The 22,169-nt window shown below is 38.8% G+C and overlaps 1 protein-coding gene across 2 annotated transcripts; it reads right to left on the reverse strand.

Annotated features, from left to right (window-relative positions):
- Positions 1-84: 84 nt before the first annotated feature.
- Positions 85-20,352, reverse strand: LOC128860409 (gram-negative bacteria-binding protein 1-like). 2 transcript variants are annotated; one of them, XM_054097932.1, is made up of 5 exons: positions 20,112-20,351; positions 10,486-11,074; positions 2,409-2,596; positions 701-1,008; positions 85-623 (listed from the first exon to the last, which is right to left on the reverse strand). In XM_054097932.1, the coding sequence occupies exons 1-5, from the start codon at positions 20,239-20,241 to the stop codon at positions 327-329; spliced, it is 1,512 nt and encodes a 503-aa protein (XP_053953907.1). In that variant the 5' UTR covers positions 20,242-20,351; the 3' UTR covers positions 85-326. The 2 variants fall into 2 exon arrangements, with proteins under 2 accessions (XP_053953907.1, XP_053953909.1); XM_054097934.1 differs by lacking the exons at positions 85-623; positions 701-1,008; positions 2,409-2,596; positions 10,486-11,074 and adding exons at positions 11,117-11,566; positions 14,339-14,715; positions 14,801-14,970; positions 15,055-15,691 and having other exon boundaries at positions 20,112-20,352.
- Positions 20,353-22,169: the final 1,817 nt, after the last annotated feature.

The following is a 22,169-nucleotide window of genomic DNA, read 5'->3' on the forward strand; positions in this document are numbered from 1 at the left end:
TCAACTATCAAAAGAATGTGTGGTTTATTTATGCTTGATTTTCTACAGTCGCTGGCCAATGAATAAAATATAAACACAAAGGCAAACAGAGCAACCCCATAATGCAAAATTTTTACTAAGAAACTTTAAATTTTTACATACATATGCAATACATTTGTACAGGAGCGAATCTGATAGGAATAATAGAGAATAATCAGTCACAATAAATCATATGGTAAGTAGGCGTTCTGTGATATGTGTATGTAGTATGTATGTATGTACAAGCTTATGCATACGTAAATTTATTTCCCCGCATTCGTGTATTTGCTTAATTCTATTTAATGGTACTATACAGCATATACTCGTACATAATTAATTGCCATAGTTGCTTGTGGGCCCCAAGGTTTGCTACATATTCTCTTCACATAACTCTTCTCCTCTTCTGTGCAATATTTTTTACCTTTTTGTTTTCTCTTGCATACTTCCTGAGTACATACACCGTCTCGGACATGCCTTGAACAGCATTGAGTAAAGCTTTCGTGAAACTGCTGTACAGCGCTATCTCTACCGTTACTCCATGGTTGTGAAGTAGTTTGGGTATATTCCAAATGTCCTCCAGCAGAGACACCCAAAACGATATGGTACTAAAGAGTACGTAAAGTTAAGAAAAATATAGGTATATGTTGCTTGAAATACTCAATTTCGGACTAAAAACCCTTACCCTTTCAGTATATTCGCCGTTATTTGCAATGCAACCGTACTTCTTGCCATCAACAAACATAGCTATTTGATTTGAAGTCCATACCATAGTGTAGTTGTGGTATTCATTCGGATTAACACCAGTTTGGAAGGACATATGACTTGTACGTTCGAAAATATGTACCGTAGGTTTGGTGGGATTAGGAACGCCATAAACTATGACTGGGCCACCACGAATACGGAATTTTTCCAAGTCTTTTGAAGTGGCATAAGCGATTCGGAGTTGCTTGCGCATATTACAATTAAGCTGGTCAGGTTGGAGCATGATGTCTGCAGATATAGCAATATTTATTTTATCATTCAATTAACAGATTTATTACATGCACATATACAGGGTGCTTGCTTGTCACACAGACTAGAAAGGCTATATTCTGTAGTTAATTTGTGACGAAAGAGGCCTAACAGTTGCAGTCCAACTCGAACACACTTGGAAAGGCAGCTATTTTTATTTGTACAATATATTGCCTCATTATGCCTAAGAAAGGCTATAGGAAGCAATAGGTTCTCTCGAGAGCCAATAATAGTATCTACCAAAAAACGTTCAAAATTGTTTTTGTTTTTGTATTTGACTCTTAAAACGAGGAAGCAAAGCTAAACAAGTTTAGAACAAATTCGGCTACAGAGAGATGGTGCGATATTTACACAAGCAGATATCACGAATTATCTGAAATAGCCACAAGTTTATTCCGGCATGAGCTTTCGGTCAAAGTGTATATATAATATATATATAATTGGCGCGTACATCCGTTTTGGGTGTTTGGCTGAGCTCCTTCTCCTATTTGTGGCGTGCGTCTTGATGTTGCTCCACAAATGGGGGGACCTACAGTTTCAAGCCGACTCCGAACGGCAGATATTTTTATGACGAGCCTTTTCATGGCAGAAATACACTCGGAGGGTTAACATTGCCTGTCGAAGGGCGACTGCTATTAAAAAAATGTTTTTCTTAATTTTGGTGTTTCACCGAAACTGGAACCTACGTTCTCTCTGTGAATTCCGAATGGTAGTCACGCACCAACCCATTCGGCTACGGCGGCCGCTTAATTGGGCCTGCTATTTTACTCGCTACACTGAATGCACTTATATTTTTGGACTTCTTGCAAACAAATTCCTTTCAGAGCTACCACTTATTATCAGATAAAATATGTATTTGCGGTGGCTGTAGCCGAATGGGTTGGTGTGTGACTACCATTCGGCAGTGCCTAAGTTCGAATCTCCGTTCATGAAACACCAAATGAACGAAAAAGTTTTTTTCTGATAGCGGCCGCACCTCTACAGGGAATGGCAAATCTCCGACTGTATTTCTGCCATGGAACAACATTAAGACGTACGCCACAAATAAGAGGCGGAGCTTGTAGCTCGGAGCTTTTTTTAATATTTTCTTTACTTCGTTTGCTCGCTTCCAGTGTCTGATAAAAACATAAACAACAATTTTGAACGTTATCTAGTAGATAATTTTATTGACTATCGAAACAATCTATTTCCGTAAGCACACAACTTCTACATCGAAAGATATAGTCTTGTTCAGACGGACCTTCAGCTACGGTATTCGAGCTGGATCCCACCTTTAAGGTCTCTTTTGTCAATAAATTAACCCGAGAATGTAACCTTGAAGTCATTCTTGTCTGTGACAAAACTCTATTAATATTCATGCGTTTCTACATATTACTTACACGGAATTAACCAATCACCTTCTGGCAGTTTTGCACTGACTTCGATGCGCCCATATGTGAAGCTAAATGCATTTGCTGTGTTGATTTTCGCAGAATCTACGGGCGGTGGATACATGTAAAATCTACGCTTTTGCTTTTTATAGATGCAGGTCTCCGTTCGGTTTTTATAACATGCAGGTGCATTACACCTATGTATAAGGAAAAGTATATGGAATTGAGCCACATTGAAACATATTATAGGTATTTTTCGGGTATTAGAGAATTTAGGGTCCGGCACTCGAAGTGTAACCAATGAAAATGGCAATTCATTTAGTTTGGAGAATTACTTTTATTCAATTCAAAGTAAAAAATGTTTAAAAATAATACAAAATTAAGAATCAATTTACTTTTGCTCGATATGACCACCTTTTGTCTTGACTATGGCCTTGAGACGGTCCAGAAACGGATCGTAAATCAGCGGCAGTTACAGCGGCCCATTCCTTTACCTGTGCCGGGTGCTGCCTCCTGGTGGTCAATCGATGATTTAAATTCTCGTATGAACGGTCGGTCAAACAAACTGTATCGTTTTGAAAAGTTTTCTCGTCCGAAAACACAATGTTCGGAATTTGACCGCTTTCGGCCAAGCGAAGCAACTCCTTCGCTCTCTCAAGTCTGACCTGATGTTGCTTGCGGTGGATGCTACGGTCAGATAATTTACAGTTCTCTCGCCATTTGACTGACACTTCGTCCTAGACTTCGCTCAAGTCGCTTCTTCACTTTTTGAACCATTTCACGTGACGTTGCAGTCTTTTGATGACCACCTCCATGACGTTTCGCCATGCTACCAGTATCATTGTGACGAATAATGGTGCGATAAACAAACACTTTACTTATGTTAAGGTGCTCAAGCTCCCGAATCCTGTACTGTAAGAGTCTCTGCTCTGGGAAAGAGGGATCAGCAACAGAGAGCAAGAATAAAATGCGAGTAGGAATGTATAACTTTTCTACTCAAAAAAATATGAATTAGAAGATCAACGAGAAGAACTGCGCGCAGATGACACCTAACCAAATGGCCGATACACCATATCAAACCGAAATACACACCGAAGAAGAAATCGCCAGTGAATATAATTCTCGGATAAAGCTAATTAATTATAGAAAATAGGACAGTCCTTTCACTTTCGCTTCCTCTGCCAAGATCTACTTGAGTGGATATGCTTTAATATTCCACAAAGAAGGCTTCGCAATTTTTACCCTTTTGGGGAAAACTTTAAGACGACGATTTGCGAGTAATGCACCTATTGCTCGCACACTTCGAGACTATAATTCATTATCCAATTCTAGCCTGCTTGGTTTCGCTTTATCTACTTGTAGATCCAATTTTGTAAAAAATTTAAATTTAGTTGCTTATATTTTAGTTGTCAAATTTTTTTTCATCTATTTACACCCTGTCATCTGTTGCCCGGTTGAATATCACCCTGAAATAAGTAGGTGCGCTTATCAGCGGTGCAAACCGTTTGGTTGTAGGTGACTTCAATGTGCACCGCGATCTCTGGCATTCAATCCTACCAAACGGTCGTATGGAACAGTTTTTGGCTGAGCAGATAGACGATTCGTCAGCGATTGAGGAATAACGGCGTCCGGTAAAGACATCGATGACTTGTGTTTCTCATAACAACCATCTGCAGTTCGAAGGCGTCATAAACAGTGGATCCTTCGATTTATGAAATTACATCAGCAGATAACAAATTGGAGGGAAAGCTGCGCCAAACAGCGAACGAATAATGTACTTGCGAAGTATTTGTATATATCAGCTAAGACCCGGCATGCGGTACCTATTTACTTACTTAGCTGACAACTACAATCACGATCGACCATCGGTCCGTTGTTATTGTTGCGTCAATCGCCTCTACGTTACGCGCGTTGACGTTAGTTAGAAACCCCAAGGGCGGTCTGGTCGTCGTCGACTTGGTCTTTCCAATGTAGATGAGGACGTTGTTTTTTGCGAGTTCCATCGTTGCATTTGGAAAAGAATACCTTCTTTGCTGGAGTGTTATTGTCCATTCGCTCAACGTGACGTAGCCAGCGCATCCGCTGAATTTTAATGCGCTTCACTGCGTCGATGTCGGCGTACAGCATTATTCACGCAAATCGGACCATAGATCTGGCGAAGAATTTTTCTGTCGAAAGCTCCTAATAACCGTACATCGGTGTTCGTCAATGTCCAGGACTCTTTTTCGTGCATCGAGAGAGGGCTCTGCTTTTCAATTGCCTACGCCGCCCAAAGTAACATCTGCTGGCAAGAGTTTCGATTATACTTCGCTGGATTTCCTGGCTGACGCTGTTGTTGGTGTTAATGTTGGATCCTTAGTAGACAAAGTCCTTGACTACGCCGAACTAGTAATTGTCAATCGCAACTAGCCGTCGAATACGCGAAGACTTTTTGGTTGTTAACACAAGGTACTTTGTCTTGCCCTTATTTGCCACAAGATTCATTCGATAGAACTCTTTTTCAAGGCTGGGAATGCGTTACTGCGCTTCGATAAATAAAGTAAAAGCAATCAATTCAAAAAATATTAAACTGGTAGGTGTTGTATCTGCTCTGATAACTACTGCCAAGTCCATCTGATGGCATTCAAATCATAGGTAAGTACGTAGGTGAAATGGTTGAAGTGCCGGTCTGGCACTCCTCAAGCAGCACTAAAGCATCGTTTTGATACCATTATGAGACCTTCAATAGGCAGATATCTACAGCCAGCCAGAGCTGTTGATATAATGGAGGAGATTGATTAGATTTAGGTTGGCGCACTGCCCCAGACTGGCTTTAGTCGTCTAGCTGCCAAACCCGGACATTTACAGAGAAAGTGCTCAACAGTCTCCTTCTCTGAAAGGTCGTCACAGCTTCTGTAATGGGAGTTAAATGGTAACCCTAGCTTTCTCGCGTGAGTGCCGATCGTCCAGTGACCGGTAAACACACCTACGAGTTTGGAAATTGAATGGCGTGGAATCCAAAGGACTTTGTGAGTCCTTCGTATATCGTATTGGGACCAAAGGGTTTTGTGCAGTTCCCCTTTAAGGCCGGCGGGCCAATTAGATGTCCTAAATTCAGTAGTTTTCGCGAAGCGTTGTAGGATGAGAAAAAAAACAATTAGCCAAATGAAGTTTTGGGGATAGTTTAATATATATTTGAACTAAAAAAAAAAAATTTGTACAATCTCCAACAATATATTGTAAGCCGAGTTATCAATAGATTCCCAGAGCGCCTTGCCACTGAAGTATCCAACTTCTGTACAAGATACAACTTGCAATTTTCATCTGAAAACAAAAAAAAAAAGATTATTAATTTTGATGTAATTATCTTCGATGTGAACTAAGAAACACGTAAAATTCAAATTTTTGGGGAAGGTAGAAAAAAAGTGGTTTTTCAAGGAAAAAAAAAACTCTTCAACTGGGTAAAAAAGTCGCTTAAAAAAGTTTTTGGATGTTTTTTAGTTCACATAGAAGATAATTACATCAAAATTAATAATCTTTTTTTTTTTGTTTTCAGATGAAAATTGCAAGTTGTATCTTGTACAGAAGTTGGATACGGGCGCTCTGGGAATCTATTGATAACTCGGCTTACAATATATTGTTGGAGATTGTACAATTTTTTTAGTTTAAATATATATTAAACTAACTCCAAAACTTCATTTGGCTAATTGTGTTTTTTCTCATCCTACAACGCTTCGCGAAAACTACTGAATTTAGGACATCTAATTGGCCCGCCGGCCTTAACAACTGTCAGGGGGATGCCGATGACCATATCAAATTATAAGCGTGTTTGAATAAACGTATCAACTGATTGCCTTCATGAAATGTGTATATTTTGTAGGTCTGAAATAATTTTCCTTCTGGTTTCGCAAGAATTTGCCGAGGGTTGTTTGGCTTCGCGCTCATTGGCACCAATCAACTTTATTTGCAAAAATTTATAACTTTCATCGAAAGAAGAGCACCAACTTTATAATATAACTTTTACATTTTGAAGGCTTCAGGCCAACCATCCCGAACAATATTTATGGCATCGAAGTTCTTCAATAGTTAAAAAAAGGAAAATAAAAACCCGTTGGCTTTTGCACATAAAATTGCGCACCTGTATTGTGAACATCAATAAAACTTTAAGTTAGGTTGGCCTGGTTGGCATTAAGCCTTGCATAGACGTTAAACACGTTTTTAAAAATGCCGGACAAACACTCAGACGGTGTTCTGAAGTTCCCTCAACATCCTGTCTGCATTTCGTGCATTTGTCCGTGTTAGCAATCCCTATTTTGTGAGCAAGTGCGGCCAACATATGTCTGTCAGCATACCTATAATAGCCTGCAGTCCTTTCGTGAGAGCGTAAGCACGAATTGAGTCAGTTTTTTGTCATTAGTTCTACACATAACTTTGCATGTGGCCAGATGAGTCCGCCTAGCTTCCACTCGCTTTTTCATGGAGTTGTCCATTTCGTTGCATATTGTATTCAGCGGTTTAAGTATGTCGTTCTCTTGTTCAAATGGTAGTCTAACAGCACTTTTTGCTATCTCATTTACTATTTCGTTTCCCATAATGCCTTTGTGACCAGATACCCAGCCTACATGCATCTGCAGCCTACAGTTTGCGGCTAGCCCTTCTATGGCCTCCCTGCTCTGTTGAACATTTTTGGACTTAATACAATATGAGCTTATTGCTTTTATTGCTGCTTGACTGTTCACGTACATATATATTAATTATTGAGTTCTTGGTCTTGTGTAGGCTAGCTCTGCGGCTTTCGCCACAGCAAAAACTTCCGCTTGGAAGATGCAGCTCTGTTCGGGCAGCTTGATGGGCTGCCTAATTCCTAGTTTTGAGCAGTAAATTCCTGTTCCCATTCCATGTAAAGTTTTAGAGTAGTCTGTGTAGATGTGAAAAGTCCTTTGGCCAGGCTCCATGTCTTCAATTATAGTACGAAACCTTCTCTCCCAATTAAAGTACGGAGTCATGTAGTCTGTGCAACTTTAACTCCTCCTTCCTATGGAGCTATGTCCGAAGGTTCTACAGGTGAATACTAACCTCCCCGCGGATTTCGCTGCCAGATTTTCCGCCATAGGATCAATAGGTTGCATGCTGAGTATCATTTCCAGTGCCGCCGTTGGAGTGGTTTTCATCGCTCCTGTTATGCACAGAGCAGCGAGTCGCAGAATCCTTTCCAATGGCATTAAGTATGTCAGATTTCTTGTCACAGTCCATCATTCTAAGGCCCCATACAGCAATCGTGGCCTAACTACTGCCATGTAACACCAATACATCATTGAGGGTGATAGACTTTGCACTTAAAAATAATCGTGTTGTCATTCATGCACCAAAATATAAATAATTGGCCCTTACACCTTTTGGTTGGGTGTTTGTCCGAGCTCCTCTCATCATTTCTTATGTGGCCATCGATGTTTTTTCACAAATGAAGTGGTCTACTGTTATATGCCGCCTCCGATTGGCTGATTGTTTTTTATGAGTCGAAAATGACTCAACCGATTGGAGAACTGTTTTTTTGCTGTACAATTTTACTATTAGCCCATATTTAACAAACTTATCAATTATTTCCTATGACTCAAAAAGAAGAATAGCAGCAATTGGTTTTTTTAAATTAATGTTTGCATTTTTGTTCGCTCTATAAATTTCACAGGGCGGTATTAAGTAGGCAAAGCAAAGATGCAAAACGAAAAGTATGCTCTCGGATTTCTACATCTGCTGATTTCTATGTAGTTGACACTACTACAGTCAATTGTGTAATTTTATAAATGCAATGTTATTTGAATTAGTAAATAGTTATAGTCCGGGAGCCAGGGGTCGATTTGGGACTGCGTTTTTATACCGTTAAATTATTGACTATACTTGTGATTTAGCTTTCATGAATAACGAAAGTGAACGTCAGCTGGCGCACTCGCGGTGGGTGTGATTGTGGGAGGGTACGAAACGTGTTGAAAAAAAATTTCTACCAACTCATTTTATACCGGCTGTAATTTTTTTCATGTATTGTTCAAGGTTATAGGCATGTTTTTATGATGGAGCTTCCTTCCCACAGCCCCCAGGCCGCGCCACCACTCTCATTCGTCACTAATAATCGAACATTTGCTTAAATTTAATCTAAAAAATCTTAGTTTTTCCTATTTCCCACTATTTATAGCACACTCTAGACTTCATAATCCGCATAAACTGTTCAACTATGAACCAAATGCAAAGTTCAAAAACGGTTTGAGATAGAAAATTAATAAAAATAATTTTGCTTGATATTTTTCTGATTGGATGTTTTGATTTTATTCAACGAGTCATAGCAACGGATGCCGGGTATTGTAATATTATGGTTATTAATAAAAAATTATTTTCTATGAAATTATTTTATGTAATTCTCTTATATACATATCCTAAATCCCTCAAAACTACTCCTAGAAGACGACCAGAGTGAGCGCTGAAAGCCGAGCCGACATTGTCAGTGCGATAAAACTGATTACATACAAGCCAATACAAATAAGCTTGTGTATAACACAGTGAACGCCGACAGGAGCAGAGAGCAAAGCCGATGAGTGCGAGAAATCAGTTTCAAAGCGTTTTGCGCGCTTTTTTGCATTGTTGATGTTTACTTTTTAGAGTGCAGTTGTGTTTTTTAATGGTTTAAAAATAATAAAAAAATAGATATCGATCAAATAATAAGTGAAATTTTTTCCCGGCCTGCTTTGTGGGACCAAAAAAACAAATTGCATCACAATCGTGTTTGTGTGGAAAAACTGTGGACATCGGTTGCAGCAGAAATAAAATTACCAAGTAAGTAATATTATTGAAATCACAAATGAACCAACCACTTCATCATTTGCCTCCATACAAATTGGAAGTGAGCCATTATTGGACCAAATGCAAACAGCAAAGGAGACGCCAATTTATTACACTGACTCGATACATAAATAGTTTTTTATAAATACAAATTATTACATGAAATATAATTGAATTAAGCAAAGTATTAAAGAATTATTTTACCTCAGAGTCACTATCAATCTTTCGCAAGAAGTTACTGGCCCCTTAATAAAATTTGTCCAGTTTTTGTTTAGTTTCACACCTATCTTGTCCAGAATGTAATCAAAAGTTTCAATTTTCATTCGGGTATATTGTTGAAATTTAATATAGCTGGATATTTTCTTAAATAATTATATAAATGATGAAATTCACCAAATTCATTCCTTTTTAGTGTAATTGGATGTTTTCCAAACTCTTTTGTGTTAATAATTGCATTAATTACACTAGGAGAAAATACTCTTCATCAGATGAACCCATTACCGTGTACAGCAATTTTATAAACACAAAAAAACAACAAAACTAAATGACATAAGAGCAAAACACATGGAATAAACAGAATTTCAGCGCTGATCCTCCCATTCACTGTGTTATATAGAAATTTTCTTCTCGCATGAAAATAAGCGTCAATAAGCTCGGCTCGGCACCGCTCGGCATCAGCGCTCACTTTGCTCGCATCCCTACTCGAGTGGGGCCGCGGGTTAAAGCTAGTAATAAATAAAAATGGAAAAATAATCGTCAGCTGATTGTCCGTTGGGGGAAAAGACGTCAGTCGTAGCATCGAATATTCCGCGCGCCGCCGAGATGTATGAACGCAATGATACATTCTTGCTTCGGCTGACGGTCTTCCCACCACTATAAACGCAGCTGACCATCATTATTATATTTTCATATGTGTCCAAAATTATGTAAAAAAATTTCAATGGGCATAAAGTAGTTTTACTTTTTAATTTATTTTGCAAGTTCGCCTGTTCAGCTGACGTATTTTCCCCCCTCTACGGCGCAGCTGACTATTTTTTTTTTATTCTACTAAATGTCAACAATACACACAAAAAATTTCAGCCGGTATTAAATGAGTTGTTAAAATTTTTTTTTCGACACGTTTCGCAGCATCCCACGAACGTATCCACCGCTACTGGACCAGCTGACGGTTGGTTTCGTCATCCATTGGATGGCGTCTGCCTTCAGTATTAAAATCAGTCGGCATGAAATAATGAGGTCAAAATGACCCCTGGCTCCCGGACTATTAATTCGAACTTACCCGGTAATATCAAATGTTTCATTTTGCCGCCTCGTTGATATTGAAGGTGTTATCAATAGCGAACCGTTTTGCACCGAAATGTGATCTTCATGATTAGTGAACATAGTAAATTCCTCAGATCTATCACCAATCGCATTTGAATGCATATACAGATCATAACTCCATATCGAATTATCCAAGGTATTGAAATTCTCTTCAAAAATTAATTTATTCGGTTCGTACGATTTGCTTGATTGTTGATTTTTTAAAGTGACCTTCGTAATGCTGCGTTTGTCTATATTATCTACATTTGCAGCATTCTCGTTCCATGCATCAAAATCACAAGCATCTACGGGTTGGTCGCCATTTTTAACGGTTTTGAAAGTAAGTTGAAAATTTTGCAAAATATCTATTATGTCGGTGCGTGCAAAAATGCCATCGTTATGCTGCACCACAACATTGATTTTTATTTCATCATTTACATATAATTTTTTGGCGTTTTGTTCACTGATCCAAAAATTGCCTCGCTGCGCTGTTATCAGATCGTATATTAACGGACACTGCTCGTTTATCTCGATGTTATAAATTACACTTGTAATGCCAGCTTCATCTATGAAATTTTTGTAAAGAAATATAGTAGTGTTAAAATATGCATGCCTTTAAAAAATATTTCAATTTATTAAAACGAGTGTCGAAGTAGTGCCGGAGAATAAACGTGATGACGTACCAATAAGATTAGCTTGTGGCCTTGGGTATTTTCTTTTTATATTTACATTTTCTTTAACTAATTATACAACTAAAAATATAATTTAAATATGAATTTTAAACTTCAGTATAAAAAATATTAAAAATACCAAATTTATAGATTTTACTTAAATTTAACCATCACTGAAGATGGACGGTTTTCGTCAGCCTTCTAAATCGCGTAAGCGCGCACATAATCGACCTGCAGTGCTGGACTGATCCAAGTTGATTTCCAATTATGACGATCGCGCCAAAAATAAAGTGCCGCCTTGGGTGAACTATTTACCCAGGGTTTCGAAGAATATTCATCTGGAAAATCTCCATGTCCACCAGCGGCAACACCAAGTGTAATGAAGAACTTTAACGAAGAAAAAAAAAATTAAATAAAAATCAAAAATCACATTAAATATGTTTGCATTTTTCATTTCAAATTAAATATTAGTTTGGGGAAAAAGGAATCCATTATTTTTCCGTAAAAATGTTGCGTAAATGGCTTAAAACTGTATTAAATGTACGTTTCACCGTACTTCGAACAGAACTCTCTATCCGCAAACTAGAATTTGAGGGTTGTGCTAGGGCAATCTTTCCAAATATGCAGGATTGGATCGAGGGGAAAATCTGCACCTTCGGTCCTTCTCTGTCTTCACTGACGCCTCCAAGATAGAATCGGGAGTCGGAGCAGGGGTTTTCTCTAAATCAGCCATAGATGAACTATCTCCTTTAAGCTGTCGAGCACTGCTAGTGTTTTTCAAGCAGAAGTCTTTGCGATCCTGCAGGCATGCAAAATGCTTAGGGAACGCGAGAGCGAGGGAGATATTAACATTTTCTCCGTTAGTCAAGCCGCGATTAAGGTTCTGACGACGCCATGGTGCAGAACGAAATTAGTAAACTTCTGTAAGGAGGAGATCAAATCTCTTGGGTGTGCAAGTAACAGTTCTCTGATCTGGGTTCCAGGACATAGGAATATACATAGAGGGAAATGAAATTGCTGATGAGCTTGCCAGAAAAGGTACTGAATTGGCCTCAGAGACCTCCTACCCGGTCATCGGCATCCGCCTGACAGTTGTTAAAGGGGAACTGCACAAATTATTTCTCAGGAAAGCGCAGAAAAGATGGAGCTCCATTTCTTCAAGTGCTATTTCGAAAACCCTTTGGCCCCATTACGATTTACGAAGGACTCAGAGACTCCTCGCCATTCAATTTCCAAACTCGTAGCTGTGTTTACCGGACACTGGACGATCGGCACACACGTGGAAAACTGGGTTTATCATTTAGCCCCCAGCGCAGAAACTGTCGAGTTCTTTCAGAGAAGGAGACTGTTGAGCATTTTCTCTGTGAATGTCCGGGTTTGGCAGCTAGACGATTAGGGTAACTGGGCGCTTCTTTCTTTGACAGCCTGGGGCAGTGTGCCAACCTAAATCTAATCAATCTCCTCCATTATATCAACAGCTCTGGCTGGCTGTAGATATTTGCCTGTCGGAAGTCTCATAATGGTATCAAAACGGCGCTTTAGTGGTACTTGAGGAGTGCTAGACCGACACTTCAACTATTGCACCTACCTACCTACTAAATGCAAATGATACTACGATTACTGACACGCTATTCAACTTTGATTTTTTTCCTTGTTCCCTCCTCTCGGGTGCATAGGGCCTCGACAAGACTCAGTCTTGCTTTGGTTTCGTTAATCTATTTTGATTTCTGGCGGGGTAGGTGATTAGCCTAAATAGTGGGAATACCCACCTGTCGTTGTTTAGGAACAACGCCTTCTGCTTGGAGCGTAAGAAAGAGGGAAAGCAGGTAAATTTCGAAAAGTGCGAAGGCAGTGCTTCACGTGGAATTCGAACCCACAACCTCTGGGATGGCAGGCTAGTCCACTTACGCTAGACTACCGAGGCCGTTTACGCGACAACCGATTAGGAGCTTTAAATTTGGGTACTTCCAGTCTAAAAGATTTGTTAAAAAGTAGAGTGAGTTTGATTACTTTTGCACTAAATCCTACTTCTCAAGGTTAGAGGTGTCTCCAAACGTTTGAGTTAAAGGGTTCACGCCGGCCATTTATTTGCTGTTTGTTGTCAAATGAGTTTTCAATGAAGTACATAACTTTCATATAATAACGGTTTTTTTAACTGTGCTGCTAGAGAGGATCATGCAGATTTTGAAATCTTCAAAAACCACAACCATACATTTCTTGGCACATTCATTAGCTGACAAAGGAAGGGATGTGCGGTATGAAAGTTTATGAAGTAACGGTTTTTGATTTGCTTGAAAACCAGCATTTGAAATGGAGATTATTTAAATTCTAATTTATCTCAATATCGTTGCTATCGGGTCCATTTCACGGCTTATACTATGCTACTTCCGGACTAAAAAAAAAAGTGCGTGTAGCGTAGTACACATAACAGAAGTGAAACTTTCAAGGCAGACAAAGAAAGAGGGAAAGACCCGAAAGAGAAAGAGAGAGAGAAAGAATATATATCTAAATAAATTCACAACATTTGCAGAGAATACAAATAGACAAAATTTACAAAAGCCACAGGACACAAATTTTAATAAATATAAATAATCACACAACACAAAAATGAATAATAATACACGTGGTATATCAACTGCGTATATTTAGCGTCTGTCGCCAACGCGTACTGTCACAGTACGCACAATACGATCTGTCGTATTATAACTATACGTTGCTCCCTCTCGCTCCGATGTATTAGCGTGGCGTTAAAGCCGTGCGCACATATAGCGCGTAACACTATAACGTGCATAGACAAGGCACGCGCGTGTGCAATACTATCTATCCTATTCTACGCTTGCGCGTCACTCTCTTTCTCTCTCTGTTATATTCTAACGCCTTGTATATAATGTATACGTGGTTCTCTCTTGCTCCTACAATACAAACGTCGTACGACTTAGGCTAGAGGAGGACCGCACAAAAGGGAGACGTGAATAGCCTAAAGTGTATCTAAGATATGGTATAGCTCTTTCTCTCCTTTTCCTTAACGTTATATCTTTTTTCTCTCTCGCGGAACGAAAATGACCAAAACGCATAGCTTTGAAACTTTACTCTCCATTCTCGCTGGTACATCGACGTCTAAGAAGTTTAACTTCAAAAATATGAACAAAATAAACTAACCTCTTGATCAAAGGGCGCCATATAATTGCCGTTTGCCCAAGCATTATTAAAATCATTTACAATTTGTGCGTATCCCCCCTCTACTGTGCCATAATTTTGTCCATCCACATCCAAACGTAGAAGACGATCATTCCATGTTAGCGAATAGATATGGAAACTTTCTCCAAAATGTGCACCGCGACTGGTATTCACCATAAATTTATCACGATTATTTGATTCGGCACAAAGTACGGCGCCGCCATGGAGTACACGTCCACCCACTTCAACACCGCTACCTGTCTGTAGATTTAGATTGCTCCGTAAAAAGGCTATGCGCATTTGGCCCGAGGCATAGGGTTGTTGGCCATAATAGTTGACTAGTGGTTCCAACAGGAGAACTATATAAAAATATTACGACAAAAAAATTGAAAAAATTGGGAATTTAGAATTTGTAACTAATCAAATTATGCAACATAAACTTACGTGGGAAAAGCCAGTCGCCTTGTGGCAACTTGGCGCGCACTTCTACGCGTCCGTATTTGAAGCTGAATGCATGTTTGGTGTTGATGCGCGCAGAGAGCACCGGTGGTAGAACGACTCTGCCGAAAGAATGTCGTTGACATTCCACTTCTGGATTTTGATATGCTGTACAACTGCAGCAATAAGTGTTGAAAATTAGTTATGAAATATTCATATTACCCATTACACACACACACACACACCCACGTCATACTCACCGTGCTCCTAAATTTAAATCTCCCTTTTGTATGTCCGCATTTGGACTATCATTACCCCAAAGTCTTGGTTCGATTTTCAGTAAGCCATTTGAAAGCTCTGCATTTGTATCGTATAATACAAATTCAGCATCAGCGATATCAAGCGGTAGGCGTACTTCGTAACGCCAACGGGATGCATCCAATTGATCGCCGTCGAAATTCTCTTCGAATATAAGTTGGCCCCTGCATACTTTACGATTGTGAATGGTCGTCAATGAAGGTTCGCACTTATCATTTCGTTGGTCTATGGCAGGCGGCTCTTCGGTGGTGGTTGTTGGTGCAATTTCATTAACACTTTGCGGTACTTGACTTACTGCGATCATTGGAGGAATAGTGCTCGCACCACTTTGAGAAGCTTGGCCTCGTAGCGCATGACTTACTGCAATCGGCGTGGAAATATCGCGATATCGAGATTTATTAAATTGCACATCGGTCCATACATAAATGGTATCGTCATCTTGAAGGCGACGTTGGGTCTCGAGAAACCACAGATTGTTGATTTGTGTACGTATTCGATTGGAATACTCGCCCGGTTCGAAGGCTTTAAATGGCCGATTACGATTGATATTGAAAGCCACATTTTCGATGCCAGGCTCATCTATATAAATAACATTGTATAAGAATTTTGAAGAATCGATTTTTCCAATTAACAACAAAAAACAAGCAAAGTGAGATTCATAAGAGGAGCATGCCCGCCCCCAGAGGAGTTTTGGGATCAAGCTCGTAATCTTGTTCATGACAAGTCAGGACAATGGCAAGGATAGTTAAATGGAGTTTCGTTCTACCTCGTTTCTCCACATCTACGGTATATATTGCATATATAACCTCGCCGCGTGTTCTGCTACCTTCTAGGGTCTTGTGAGAACAGCGAATAGTCTTGAGATGTTGGGCCGACCATACCAAAGCAATTGTATATTTTTTGGTGCGTTATAATTAGGCCATGTCTTCCTGGGCATTGTACAGGTTGGAGGGGCCTTTCCAACGTCTATTTGTAACTTCAGTTTCACCTTAAAAACATTCCCATTCGCCCTCTCGTTACTCTCGAGGTTCATATGGCCTGGAGTCCATACAAGAGTGATATCGTACCATTGGCAGATCGGGCTGAGTCCCTCTATACACTGCATTACAAGTTTGCAAGTTGTGATGATTGAATTTACCGCTTTTATATCAGCCTGACTATCCGTGAATATAGCTACTTGGGCTCCAGTTTTCATAATGTCGGAGACGGCCTAGCAGACTTCACTGATTGGCAGCAATTCTCCCTGGAATAGGCTAGATTTGTCTGCAAGACAAGTAAGGATTTAGAGTTGAATCCTATCTCAAGGCCGCAATCTGCTCTAGATGGAAATGCCACAGGTAAATCTTTTGTGAAGGTAAAGCTCGGTAATAGACAGTTGGTGGTGATGTTGTGAAGGATCTTGCTGTGACCATATATTCTAGTGGTTCATTTCACCATTTTTTTAGCCCAAACGTGCCAACTGAAGATGTGTATTAAATGTGTAGATCTATTGGTAATAAATGGGTGAGTCATTTGACTGCAAAACGCGGATTCGAACAAAATGCACCGTTACTCGAATACAAGCTGATCTTTGTATTCTCCCGCATTTGGTTTGGCTGTAGCTTTTAGCAGGCCAGTAAACGAGTGACCCAAATGTAAGAATAGGCCGCACAATAGTGCAAGATCTAAGTGCAATTTTTCGTTCGAGACCCCTCTTCATACCCAGCATTCTTTCGCAGAAAAAAGTGATATGCTTGCCTTTTTAACTCAATAGTCGTTATTGGATTTCCAACTAAGTTTGGTGTTAAAAATTACGCCAAGATATTTGCCTTGTACTGATAGTGTCAGTCTAACACCATTCAGACCAAGGTCCTAGTAGTGAAGAGCAAGAGTTCAATTGTTTTGGAATTTACACTCAGGCCACAGCTTATAGCCCAATCACTGAGTGCATCCAACTCACCTCCATAATTCCACTACTGAAATACATATATACTGGAACATCAAACCATTATCACGACATCGTACGCGTACAGCAGTCTTCTCATTCCCTTTTGACTGTAGGTCAAGTGAATGTAGCCGTATCAGGACAGACAGTAGGCCACCTTGCAGGGTACCAATGTTTACTAATCTTATCGTAGTATTACACTTTCATCCAGAACAGCTTCTGAGCGTAATTTGGTGAGGGCAACCAGTTAGGAGTCCGAGTTAATATTGTTGAAAGCTCTTCTAGGCCAAGAAACCTTGCCAAACCTTGTTTGGGTATTGCTTGATTTGCTCAATTGATTTTTTTGATGAAGGAAACAGTGGGTGTGAGATATCTTACTCTATCCCGAGTTATATTTTTTATGTGTAAATATTTATTCTAAAAACACCCAGACGATAGAAGGGTTAATACTTTAAAAAATATTAAAGAATTGGAATAAAAATAATTCGATTTTTTGAGGTACTTTCAAATCGGTCCAGCTCACGTCGACCTTAATATCATTCCGAAAGCGGAAGTCTTAAAATATTATATTATAAGTTGTATAATTCCGCTGAGAAAAGGTCCGAATTGTTTTTGTCTGTAGAGTTGTAAGCATGTTTATTTTATTCGAGATTTTTATTAGAGAATCTAAAAGCGTAGAAGTTTTGTTTGCCAGGATATCGCTCAAGTCGCTTCTTCACTTTTTGAACCATTTCACGTGACGTTGCAGTCTTTTGATGACCACCTCCAGACGTTTCGCAAGGCTCCCAGTGTCATTGTAGCGAGTAATGGTGCGATAAACAAAAACCTTATTTACTTTAAGGAGCTCGAGCTCACGAACAATCGCTGGTTGTCATTTTCCAGCCAAATATACAGTTTGTGTCAGAACGGTAGGATATTTTCCCCTCCTTCAGCCGACGTTCAATGGTGTTGATACTCAAATCTATTCCCTTTTTAGAAAGAATTGTTCGTGCTTGGCGTACTCGCAAAGAAGGGTCCCGTTTAAAAGGCTGGACAATCACTTTATCCTGCTTTTTTGTCGTCACCCGCTTCAAGCTGCGCTCGGAAAAGTATTAACATTTTTGTACACCCTATACCGCTGAATCCACATCACAACAAACTTTTTTGATTTTTTAATTATTTTTGCATAAGATAATCTCCGCCCTTTCGAATGCGTGCATAAAAATACCGCCTCGAAATGCTTCGTGTACTTCTCACTCATTTTTGTTTAGTTGCGTTTACAGGAAAGTTTCGAACGGCACCAACCTGAGTTAGCACTGGCGTCGTAGCCTTTGAATGGGACTATTACAAAGCAAAAAGCAGAAAGAAATATATCTTGAAGTTATAAGAAAAAACCGGTTCTTTTCTTCTGACACAGACGGTAATGCAATCATACTATTACGTTTGAAATCCATTACTGATTTTCTTCTTCGAATTTACTCTTGGCAAAATGCTTCCGCGCGCTCGTAAACAATACTCTGGGCTGTCATGTAGCCAACTAACAGAAATGAAAAATAGTCTAATGATATGAAATTGCAGCTTGTAGGCGGCCACTTGACATCACTGTTTTGGCTGAATATTCGATTTTCGAATGGTTATATTATTACCCAACTTTGTTCAAGTGAAAAGCGACCCATTTAGTAAATGTCTAACCCTAACCTAAATTTCTGGTGCATCACGGTTGTTATTTTAGCTGTCAAAATAAAAAAAAGTGCGTGTAGCGTAGTACACATAACAGAAGTGAAACTTTCAAGTCAGACAAAGAAAGAGGGAGAGACCAGAGAAAGAATGAGAGAGAGAGAGAGAAAGAATACATATCTAAATAAATTCACAACATTTGCAGAGAATACAAATAGACAAAATTTACAAAAAACGGAGAAGGGTCGACTGGTGTAGGTAAACGCCGGACACAAACCGTGCCAACAACGCGCACTACTCCGAGCGCTTATCACCCGCACAAACGCAGCGATTCCAGGACCGCAGCAACGGCACAAATTACCGTAAGGCAATACCAATAAATCCGACGCCGGAATGGATAGCACTTTATAGTACGCACAAGCACTAGCCAGGAAACGGAAATAAGCGCCAAAAAGTAGGCATAAAAAAAAACGCCAAAAAATTGGGACCAAAAAACGCCCCAAAAAGTAGGCACCACGGAAATATAACGCCGAAAAGTAGGCACCAAAAATATATTTCCTAGAAGTTTGCACCAACAAACAAGCGCCAAAAAGTAGGCAGCGTTATTTGTCACTAGAAATTAGCAACCACAAAGAAAAACTCAGGAAAAATAGCATAAAGTGTATCTAAGATATATAAGAGGCTATCTATACCTCTCTCTCTCCTTTTCCTCTACGTTATATCTTTTTTCTCTCTCGCGCAACGAAAATGCCGAAAACGTTGAATGGCCTTGAAATTTTACTATCCATTCTCGCTCGTCCATCGTCGCATAAGAAGTTTCACTTAAAAAAAAATCGATAATTTTAAAATGAAAACTCTGTAGGTTCACTAATGCATTTTTTTGGGCGCATTTGTAAGAATTTCGAGAGCGTAAAAATTAAAAAACTCGGCATAAGTAGGGAGGGCTCTCTCTATGCATTTAAGCTTTGGTTACCCACAAACAGAATGCAATAAATATTTGAAAACGTTATCAATGCTTTTTAAAACTTCTGCATATATGTAAATATGTGCGATTTCGTGCTAAAGGTTATTGATATGAATTTGATTTCGTGGAAAAGCCGTGTAAATGTTATTAAAAATTCTTAGCAAAACAAATAAATGTTAACAAATTGTACAAAATGTTTAAAATTACATGGCAAATGTTGAATAAGCCATTAACTAATAAATTACTATAGAAATATATATAATTATTAAATTTATATTATGGATCAATTATCTTCCAAGCATACTTATATACGTATGTATGTATATACACAATAAAATCGCAAGAGCCGAAGACGTTTTATTTGTTTATGGGAAAAGTTATTGTTAGCCACAAGCCATCACCTTAAGGTTCTTCCCCAATGACAGTTCACTGTGCAAAACATCAACTTTACTCACGCGGTATTGACACTCGAAATCCGTTCTGTAGTACTTCAAGCTTAACTTCTGGTATTTTGTAGCACATCACAGTTAGATCGCTAAGACAGCTAAGCCAAACGAGGAATATATAGAATATGAAGCTGTGCATCTCCTTTTATTTATTAAAATGCAAAATTAAAAAAAACACTTCGAACAAAGCAGAGTTAAAAATTGTTGAACTATTTTAGCCGAAGGTTTGCTGCAAACTGATTGCTAAAAACTCGAATCGCTGCCAATACCAGAGTCATTCTCAAACATAATTAGAGAGGAGAATTGAAATGCTAGCAATTATTGGCAAAGGGTGCTTTTTTGAAGCTTGTAAAGCTTAAAGTTTGCATTACTGCTATCTGTGACAGCCGATTTGAAAGTTTTTTATTTATTTATTTTGAGGTTAGTCTGGCTTGGCAATTCAACATGAATAAACTTAGCGCGGAGTAGTGTTTGCAAATTGTTTTAATTTATTGTGAAATATATACTAGACTCCAAGGATGATGGGATACTAGACTCCAGGTTTGCTCGTTAGGTGTGGTGAAAAAAAATTTTTTTGAGGGGAACTTTGGATTCTACGTCATTCGTTTGGTGTTTCACTAAGCTTAAGCAAAATTTTGTGAAACACAAAACGAATGACTTCGGCAAATCTGTCAAATTCGCTGAGAGCCGAATAACGGTCTGCTAACACTTCTAAAAATCTTTTCAGCATGACTAGGCATGAATTTTTTATATAACTACTGCATGTTGCATGTTTTATACCATTTGTTTATGATGAAATATTATTAAAAAAAAAAAAATTTTTTTTAAATTTCTTCGGATATATTTAGTTAAGGCTTAAAAGATACCTTAATACATTTTTTTAATTTTCAGTTGGTGTGAAGGGGTTTCCAATAACAGGTATTATCTACCGCTATCGAGAGATGATTAACGATTTTTTATGGCCTGAATTGGATGGTATTGATCTGGGTAACGTTTATTTTCAACAAGACGGTGCTACGTGTCACACAAGTAACGAAACCATTGATCGTTTACGGGAAAAGTTTCCCGGATCGTGTTATCTCTCGAGCAGGTGATCACAATTGGCCACCGAGATTTTGTGATTTAACACCTTGTGACTTTTTTCTTTGGGGCCACGTGGAAGAGAATATCCACACCAACAGCCCAGGATCGATTCAAGACCTCAAAGATGGAATTCGTGAGGCTAACCATCCGATCATTTATATTAAAAAATAGCATTTTTCTTTGAATATTAAAATAACATCTCTTATTGGAAAACCCTTTAGTAGAAATAAAAAAAGTGAAAAAGTTGATCGGCAGATTCACTGGCCATTTCCCTCATGTGATAATATTCATTTCCAATATTTTCATGACGGATATGTAAGGAGTCGCTTGCCCAAGTGGATGAACCAGAACGGATTGAGTAAACAGTCCACGCGTTATTGCCTAATTCGCTGCGAGTGTGAGAAAATTGGACATCCGGATTATGCTATGTAGGCGCCAGTTTTTATTCAAACATTAATACTATAAAATTATCTGTCGAAAACAGCCAGTTTTCTGAATTTTAAAAATATTCTCCTGCATTTTATTTTTATTGAAATTTGCTTCTAAAAAATCACCCTTTATCTCTTTGTATTTGCGCTGCTTGCAACAGGTTCTGTGTAAACCGGTGAGCGGGGATTCGAGCTAATGCTTGGAAGATCAATGAGAATAAAACGCTTGAAAATGATAAGAGGTAACATGCAGGTTGATAAATTTGGAACTTTTTCTTTTTATTTATAATAATTTTTTAACACTAGATTTACCAGACCAGTCAAAACGAGCTCACTAAAGTGCACACAATTGAAGCACTGCCACACTTTTTGGGGAAAATATATGAATGCGAGAAAACCTCGATTCTGGCGGCCTTTTGCTTTAGAGCAAATTCATACATATGTATTTTTTATAGTTATCAACCGGCTCTGAAAATGGCCAAATCAATGAAGTGAATGAAACCTTTTGCGTATTTGGAAATTCGAATTTGCTCTCTATTAAATGTGCAATATTACA

The sequence above is a fragment of the Anastrepha ludens genome, chromosome 4, assembly GCF_028408465.1.
Source record: "Anastrepha ludens isolate Willacy chromosome 4, idAnaLude1.1, whole genome shotgun sequence".
Taxonomy (NCBI): Eukaryota; Metazoa; Arthropoda; class Insecta; order Diptera; family Tephritidae; genus Anastrepha; species Anastrepha ludens.

What these genes read in the sequence shown, in the direction of transcription:
- LOC128860409 (XM_054097932.1), bottom strand. Translation starts at nt 20,241, where the DNA reads ATGCACAGCTTCATATTCTATATATTCCTCGTTTGGCTTAGCTGTCTT. An exon ending in GAAACATTTGATATTACCGG is followed by an intron (nt 2,597 to 10,485) that starts GTAAGTTCGAAT and finishes CCTTATACATAG; the next exon opens with GTGTAATGCACCTGCATGTT. An exon ending in ACGGCGAATATACTGAAAGG is followed by an intron (nt 624 to 700) that starts GTAAGGGTTTTT and finishes CGTACTCTTTAG; the next exon opens with TACCATATCGTTTTGGGTGT.